We start from the raw sequence: 8,789 nt of genomic DNA, 5'->3' as shown, positions 1-8,789 counted from the left end.
AAGAGGATTAACAGAACAAACAGCAGATTGCTGGAGGAAGGGAGGGACATACTTCACCACCTCCTTGTACAAAATCCAACCAACTCCGTGTGATTTCTACATGAACATTAGGAGTGAATGAGGGCTGTAAGCAAGCACCAGGTAGGACTACCTGGTCACAATAGAGGAGGTTCACCTTGCAACTGGTGTGCATGCATAGATAGCATACACACTCAAACTCTTTGTGCTGCTGTAGTATTCTAAGTACACTAAGCAGGAATGATGGTTTGACACTCACAGGACGCTGCCTGTACCAGAGGTCTGCCCAGGTCAGGGCTGAGGCCTGTTGACATTCCAGCCTGGCCTGGGAAACTTTGCCCAGGGCACTGACCCTGCTGGACCTGTTCTAGGAAGAGAGCCCTGTAGCCAGCCAAGCAGCATACCTGTGAGCACTTTGCTGGCATGCTGCAACCAGTCCTCCTGCCTCTAGTGCCAGGAATGTACCCCTTCCCTTATACAGCATTTGGAGTATAGTCCAAACATGTGTGCTTTTAAAGTTTCAGACAGAAGATGGCTCAGACCAAGAAAGCTTGAAGAGCCATTTGTAATGCAAGTAAGCATTCTGGCCAATGCATTTTAAGATCTCATTACAAGCCCAACTGCTTGCAGCCTTGTGTATGGAAAAGTACCCTTCCTGTACCTTCACAATCCCAGCCTAGATGCTTCAATAAACAGACCTGCCTGGTCTCTGCACATGCGTGTGCATATTCACACACCCACACAATAGACCAGGCACACTTTCACCTCTTCTTTTTGCCTGGTCCTCGGATTTATCCCCACAATTCCATCCGCAGCCTGCAGAAAGTGGCCATACAGTCCAATCCCACTCCTCCCACCTTTCAATCAGGAGCAATACACCAGTAGCCAGTGTAGAGTTGCCAACCTCCAGGCAGTGGCTGGAGATCTCCCGCCAATAGACATCAGTTCACCTGGAGAAAATGGCTGCTGTGGCAATTGGACTCTTTGGCATTGAAGCTCCTCCCTTCCCCAAACCCCGCCCTCCTCAGGCTCTGGCCCCCCAAATCTCCCAGCAGTGGCAAAGAGGGACCCGGCAACCCTAAGCCAGTGCCTTACTAGTTAAATTTATTCAGCTGCTTCATAAGCTGGCAAGGCTGAATCTGACTTTTCTTTGTTCTTCCCCTCCACTCCCTGCTATGGCTCCTTTCCTCACTGAAATTGGGCTGAAGAATAAGAATACACTACAATCCGCTTTAGCAAAAGAAACCAAATTTATTTACATAAGCTTATTTTAAATAGACCAGCTAGTAAAGAGAAAGGTACCCCCAGCTTATTAGCAATTGATTCAGATCAGGGCAGGCTACAGTGCGCTTCGGGAGGAGGAAGGTTAAAGGCCAAACGAGATGTCCCAGGCAGCCTGCAAAAAAAATGAAACCAGTCTTCCCAAACAAAGTTTCCAAGTGCTTCAGGGGCTGTGTTCGAGAGAAGCCCAGATCCCCAGCACTGTGCCAACAGAGGCACAAATGTAAGCAAGGTGCTTTAAAACGGGGTACAATCAATTGCAAACAGGAGCTGCCACTCGCATCTACCCAGGACAGCTGAAGTGGCCATTCCTCTTGGGTGGAGCTAGCTAGGGACTGAAGAGACCTCACGCCAGCCCACAGACCACTTGGCAGCCATCCCCAAGGCCACATCCAATTTCAGCTTAAAACATTCAGACATTCTATTCTTTATTCTCTAGGAAGAGACTAAAAACCTCCCAGTTCCAGAGAGAAAGGATTTGCTCAACAACCTTTCCCCTTCTTCTCCCCAGAGATACTTTTTTAAAAAAAGCCTTCAGCAACCCACCCACCCACCCCCGGTTAACATTGCCCAGCATTGCAGAGGACATTAGTGTGGCTTTATTTGTGCAGTGAGGATACAGGCTGTGATTGGCAGCAAATCCAAGAGGAAGAAAGGAAGGGGGGGAGCATGCAGCAAGTGATACAGCAGTGACAACAAGAATTAGTCTAAAGACACTGGCATCATAAGAGAAAAGATCGTGGGACAGTCTGTGGGAATGCCCCAAGGACCGGATAGTTTGTTCCTCACCCACCCAACCCGCTCCAGACAGTGTTTGCAAAAATGGTGTTTGTTTCCCTTCAGAACAGACCAGCTGCTTCCTAAGAACTCCTGGGGCAAAAGAGGTAGCTTGAATCCCAACATCTAGACCCACAAGCAAGCAGTGATTTCCTGCCCCCAGTTCCGAAGGAGAGAAATGCACAGCTTTCCAAGAAGAAAGAAGGCACCATTCATTCAGTGCACTCGAAAGGTAGAGAAGTTTGCTTTTCGGACACTCAAAGGGCAGCAAACAAATCTCCAGAGACCAGGCAGACTGCCACAGATCTGCAGCATCCCTCCATCTCCATGGCAAAGCTGGCCATGCTTCCTTCAGGCTGCTGGCAGGATTAAGGAACCTATGTAGTCCCCAACCAGGCTCTTTCTTTAAAAAGAAAAAAATAAACAGACAACAGTTTGCCGGCATGTGTATAAAAATCCATTTGTAAAACAGCCCAGTGAAATTGCACGTTCATCATATCACTGGGAAGGGAGGGCGTTGGGACCCAGATGAAAAAAAGTAACCAAATTTATTAAAACCTGGCACCCTCTTGATGCAGCTGTCAGAAAACGCAAAAGTCAATAAATAGATATTTAAAGGCATGCAATGCAATCCATTTACAAATCATGTAAAGTCATCCTTGCACAAAGACTGGAGGTGGGGAGCCTTTGGCTTCCAGGAATGCCTCACAACAGGGACCAGCTTCACCTATGCAATTTGCTTCCCCCAGAGAGATTTACCGACAAGTGCAGGATTTTGCAATCATGTCCTCGTACACTTTGTAAAGGATGGTTCCATTCTGTTCCATCATGAGGATGCTGATTGGGCTATACTCGTAAGGGACGCATGAGGGAGGCGGCACGCTCTGGTCTACCAGCTCGTTGATGAAGTTCTGGATGATGGCGTGATTTGGGGAGTGGTAGCCAAAGTGCAGGACGCGGGGGCAATTGCCCTTGCAGTACTGGGGCTGGTACGAATGGGGGGCAATGATCCAGTGGTCCCAGCCCAGCTGCTGGAAGCTGACGCGGAAGCGGTGGAGGGAACATTCTCTCTTCTTGATTCTGTTTGTACGAAGATAGCTGGGGAGGTCCAGAGCAAGATTGCCTGCCTGGCGGGCCTGGCGTGTCTGGACAGGCCCTCTGAGGTGCTTCTCTTCAAAAGGCCCCTCCTCTGAGCCCAGGCCCCCCAGCCTGGTCCAAAGTCCACTCAAAGTGTCATTGAGGTAAAGCAACAAGAAGGGGTCATTCAGGGACACTGCATCCTCCCAGCCAGGATCAGGGGTGGAGCCCCAAGGCTGCCCCACATAGGCACATGCATGACTCACGTGGAGGACATGGCTGTTTTGGGCCACCCAGACCCACGGCTGAAGGTACGTGGAAAGGTCCATCTCCACCCAGCTGTCTTTGGCCGAAAAGGCGGTAGCATTTCTCTTGCCGACCCGTGGCAAAGTGAGGCTAAGGGTGGTCCTAGGCATGACATCTTTGCTAGACAGCAGCTCAGCTGTGCACATGAACTGGCCCTGAGCCAAGGACACAGTCTGAGAATACACCAGGGTGGCCCTCACTAGGTGCTCCACTTGTGGCTGGATTTCCAGGTGGTAGTCGAGATTCCAGACCAACCAGGGACCTGCAAGATCAAATGAGTGGGTCAAATCCATATGCATATTTGTTAGCCAGAGAGAGAAAAACAAACAAGCATAGGCCAGAATCTTTCTCCCGGGATATGAGAATGGAATTAGTCTGTACCAAATGTGTCCCAAGAGGCTGGGACATTTGAATCCATGGCAGCCACTAGCCTAGAGGTGAAGAAGTCATAGAAATCCAGCATGTTCTGCTTACTAGTCCACTTGTTAGGGCAAATGACCAAGCCCATTTTTAAAACATGGTCAGGTAAACATGAGTTTATTCCCAACTCCTAAAACCTGATGTATGGTTTTGTGAACGCTCCCAGTTGCAATTTAGTACCTACCCAAAAAATTTTTTTGGTGAATTCAGATCAGAACAAGCACCCGGGCATTGATCATCAATAGAACAAAATTAGCACAGGGCTCTAGGTCTCAATTTCTTTTCTTACTGCTCAAGCATATGCATGTTTACTCAGGGGGGAAAATGACACTGTTGAGTTCAGTGAGATTTAGCAAAGCACAAAAGACTATTATGTCCATAAAGAGCTCCAGTTCCCTCTTGTTCTTTCCAAGGTAGCTTTTGCCACCCATCTTAATGGGGATTGATACCTAAAGAGCCAGGTTGCAATTACCGGCTGCCCCCCAAAAGTACAATGCTCTGAACAAGTAATAGGAGTAAGTTCTGCAGATACAGGGCCCAACATCTGGAACTTTTCTTCTAATTGATAGGAGTTAATGGTGCAAAGGATCTCAAACAACCCATTACATTCCTATCCCCTTCTTTCCTAGAAACACTACCCCCTATTATTCAACATACGGTACTTTTATCTTGACCCTCCAAGGTTGTATATGTGATTCCCTCTTCCACTTTACCTTTTCAACAATCTTGTGAGGTAGATTAGACTAGAGAAAACTTGTCCAAGGTCACCCAAGGAGTGTCATGGAAAGAGAAGATCTGATCTAGGTCTCCCCAGGCCTAGCCCAAAACTCTAGGTGACATACAGTTGTCTCCTCCTGTACCTGGTTCTCCCCCCCTTTGGACGCCTTGCGTTATCACAGTAAGCTACAGACCATGAGATAAGCAGCTGCCACCTGCCAATTTCTCTCTGCAGGTAGCACTGAATAGCCACAGCTGCAGCCTGTGAACTTCTAGACAGCAGAAGACAGAGAAAGAACCCTGTGGGTTTCCAGCTGGAGAAAGAAAACCAGCTCACGGGCATGAACAAATCTGGCAGCTCTGGCCCAACACCCTTCCACAAAGATAGCAACCTTCAAACAGAGCTGCCATCTTCCCAGTGTCAAGTGGCAAAAGGCACAGCACCCTGGCCAAGCCAAACTACACGAGAGGAAAGGTGGAGAGGGAGCGGGGGGGGGGGGATATGATGCCATGAACCACTTTGGGTCTCCACTATGGGAAAAAAAAGCAGGGTACAAGTATCTAAATTAATTAACAAGGCACCCTTTCTTATCAGCTCTTAAAGGCCAGTTCTACATCAAAATTGGTAGTCATGCTGGTTGACTTCCGAGGCTTTGTCAAACCTCTGAGCTTCCAAAGCAACAGATCAAATTTTGCAATTCAGCCATGGAACTAGGAACCGTCATGCTAGAGGACAAATCCCCTCTCCCACAGCTCTTGCCTATACACAGCCCTCAGCCTAGGGTTGCTAACCTCCAGGTGTTGGCTTGAGATCTCCCACGGTTACAACTGATCTCCAAGCGACAGACATCAGGCCACCTGGAGAAAACGGCTGCTTTGGAAGGTGGACTCTCCCCCCCTGACCAAACCCTGCCCTCTTCAGGCTCCACCGCCCAAATCTCCAAGTATTTCCCAACCCGGAACTGGCAACCCTACTTCAGCCCCTCCCGACTCACCTGCCCCAGGTTGGCGGGCCTTGGCAAAGGGCCTGACCAGGCGGATGGTATTGGTGGCCAGCTGCCGGTTCCTGCGCGGGCGACCGTGCCTGTCGGCCACGCTCCGATACAAGTTCAGCATGTAGCGCAGCGGCTGCCCCCTGGCTAGACGCCTGTTTCGGCCCTGGGGCCTGGTCTTGGGTGGGGCATGGCCCCGAAGCACCTGGATGAGTGGCAGGGAGGTGGCCCCGGCGAGAGCCCCCGCAGAAGCGGGTCCCCCCTGACTCATCCCCAAGCCATGCTCTAGGGGAAACAGCATTGTCAAGAGAAACAAAGCTCCCCAAGAACCTAGGGCAGCCAGGCCGGCCATGGCAGCGCTCTGCTAGGGGCCAAGGCTCACGGGGGCAGGAACGACGAGGCCCCACAGGACCGAGCAAACGACCCTGCCCTCCCGAAAGGAAGCCAGGGCCCCACGCCTAGCCTCACGCTACAGACCCATGCAGCGGGAGCCTAGAACTCAAGTTACATCCCCACAACCTTGTCTAAGAGGCGCCACAAGCAGCAACCCCTTCCAGGACGGCCAACAAAACAAACTCACATCAGGCCCAGTGAAGCCTTAGCCCTTGCGAGCTAATTGAACCAGAGGCCCTTACTGCTCTAGGCCTTGTCAGGGTGGGAGAGGAATTGGGCTGCCCTCTCCATTTTAAAGGCACACCCTCAATTGGGATTTAAAGGGGTAGGAGGAGGGAGCAGACAAGGAGTGAGGATACAGGGCACCTCTGCTCCATCCACCACAGGACTGCTCATTACTCTTTCCTAGGAGGCCACTGTCCAGCAGGACCCCAAAATGCAGGTTCAGGAGGGGTCTCTCTAGCAGTCTGCTGCAGCAAAAGCAACCAGAAAGCTTACAGCATCCAAAAGGTGAACGGATTTGTTGTGGTGCTTGTATGTTTGTTTAAACACCTTGCACTTATTCACTATTTAGAATATAAGTTTTCATTGAAATTCTCGAGCTTGGTATTATTTTTTTACACAGCTTGTCTATTTAATACCACTGCATTTTTGATCTAACCTCCAGGTACTAGCAGGAGATCTCCTGCTATTACAACTGATCTCCAGCCGATAGAGATCGGTCCCCCTGGAGAAAATGGCCGCGTTGGCAATTGGACTCTATGGCATCCCAGTCCCTCTCCCAAACCCCGCCCTCCTCAGGCTCCGCCCCCAAAACCTCCCACCGGTGGCGAAGAGGGACCTGGCAACCCTACTGATCATAACAAAAGACTCCTCCATCTCAGTCTCCCAAACACAGGTACTCTTGCTACTTTTTGGATGGAGGAGGAGGGCACAGTGGAAGGGAGGGGCTCTTCAACCCTTCCTCCCCTGTCGTTTTCCTCCGGAAAAGTACCACCTCTGAATATGGCCCCCTGTGATTCCCCCCCCCTTTGAAATAAATCCCAGCTGTTGCATTTGGAAAGTGGTGTGTCTGTTTAGAATAGCCAGAGCAAAGGTAGCTTATAGTGCCACACTGAACAGCTATTTACAGCTTCGTGCTGTCCTCTAGTGGATGGTGTAGCGGTGGGCGGCTGGTATTCGCGAACCGCGTCTGCTACACCAGTTGAGGCTGCTGTGTTGATTCCTGACTCTGCGACAGCGCAGAGGAGGAGGACGTCTCTCTCTCTCTTTTTTTGGGGGGGTGGGGTGGGGGATATTTTAAAATTACACATACACAACATACATTATACAAAATAAGACAATACATCCTATACTACATAACACATTAAAAGGTAACGGTAAAGGTCCCCTGTGCAAGCACCAGGTCATTCCTGACCCATGGGGTGACATCACATGCCGACGTTTACTAGGCAGACTTTGTTTACGGGGTGGTTTGCCAGTGTCTTCCCCAGTCATCTTCCCTTTACCCCCAGCAAGCTTCCATGGGGTGACGTCACATCCCAACGTTTCCTAGGCAGACTTTGTTTGCGGGGTGGTTTGCCAGTGCCTTCCCCAGTCATCTTCCCTTTACCCCCAGCAAGCTGGGTACTCATTTTACCAACCTCGGAAGGATGGAAGGCTGAGTCAACCTTGAGCCGGCTACCTGAAACCGACTTCCGTCGGGATTGAACTCAGGTCGTGAGCAGAGCTTGGACTGCAGTACTGCAGCTTAACACTCTGTGCCAAGGGGCTCCTATATAACACATTACACATATTACAAAATGTGCCTTACTTGGACTTGTTTGAAAGGCGCAAATGCCACCCGCTGTTTGTTTTCCCACCCCACCCTCTCTAGTCCTACCACCACCACCAGCCCTGCTTTGGGAGACAGACAAGGGAGCTGGGCTGGCTCCAGTAGGCCAACACTGAAGGAGGCTCTCTCCAAGGAGGCTGCCTCTGGCTGGAGCGGGGTGGGTTTGTGGGCTCCAGAGTGAGGAAGGGGCAAGCAGCCCGAAGATCTTCTGGGGCTTGCCGGTTGGGTGGGGGGTTGGCTGCAGGGCCTGTGGAGTGGTTATGCTCAGCTGTGTGTGTTTGTTGCACCTCCCTGTGGGCTTCTTCTGAGCAAGGGAGGATGGATTTGCATGCATTTCCCTCAACAGAGCAATATGCTTGAGAGTCAGACTATTTAACTGGATACAGGTTTAAGCTGTGACCTGCAGTGGACTTTTGTTTATGTCTCCCACCAAGGGACTCTGTGCTTCTGCTCAGCCCCTCATCTGTAAAAGGAAATATTAATGATTGACTCAGATGGGGTGTGTGAATGCTTTGGGCACTGAATGATAGAAAACTTCATTATAAATCAAGATGGAGGTTGAAGTGAGGAATATCTTCTTGCATGTCAGTTCCTATCCTTGCTCTACAAACTTCTCCCTGATTTGGTCCTGATAACTTACACACAAGGCTGTGCTCTCCTCACCTGGGAAAGGACCCTAAAAACTTGCACAGCCTGGAGACTGATCCATGTCTCCTTCCACTGCCACATGAAACCTGCCACCAGCCCAGAAGCCTGAGAAATGGGACTCCCCCCCTCCCCCAGCCAGCAGATGTGTTCGTTGCAGCACCAGTCTTAAACTTTCCAAGTAAGCAGCTCCCACCTGGAGGCACTTGACAGCTATAAATAGGGATCCAAGGGGGAGTCGTCTGAGACACTCCCTTTTCCAGGCGCTGGGAAAGCTCTTGGCAAAAGAACAGGGGCTGTTGTGCAATGAGGTGGGTGAGTTTTGAGAC

At 50.4% G+C, this 8,789-nt stretch overlaps 1 protein-coding gene across 1 annotated transcript; it reads right to left on the bottom strand.

Moving 5' to 3' along the window:
• Window positions 1–2,795: 2,795 nt before the first annotated feature.
• Window positions 2,796–5,940, bottom strand: BMP15 (bone morphogenetic protein 15). The gene is made up of 2 exons (XM_056859018.1): window positions 5,592–5,940; window positions 2,796–3,721 (listed from the first exon to the last, which is right to left on the bottom strand). Exons 1-2 carry the CDS (start codon window positions 5,938–5,940, stop codon window positions 2,832–2,834), a joined length of 1,239 nt encoding a protein of 412 aa, XP_056714996.1. The 3' UTR covers window positions 2,796–2,831.
• Window positions 5,941–8,789: the final 2,849 nt, after the last annotated feature.

Source organism: Euleptes europaea, chromosome 13, assembly GCF_029931775.1.
Source record: "Euleptes europaea isolate rEulEur1 chromosome 13, rEulEur1.hap1, whole genome shotgun sequence".
Lineage (NCBI taxonomy): Eukaryota > Metazoa > Chordata > Lepidosauria > Squamata > Sphaerodactylidae > Euleptes > Euleptes europaea.
The sequence above is the reverse complement of the archived record's forward strand: the minus strand, read 5'-3'. Positions and strand labels throughout refer to the sequence as shown.

What these genes read in the sequence shown, in the direction of transcription:
- BMP15 (XM_056859018.1), bottom strand. Translation starts at nt 5,940, where the DNA reads ATGGCCGGCCTGGCTGCCCTAGGTTCTTGGGGAGCTTTGTTTCTCTTG. An exon ending in GGCCCGCCAACCTGGGGCAG is followed by an intron (nt 3,722 to 5,591) that starts GTGAGTCGGGAG and finishes TTGATCTTGCAG; the next exon opens with GTCCCTGGTTGGTCTGGAAT.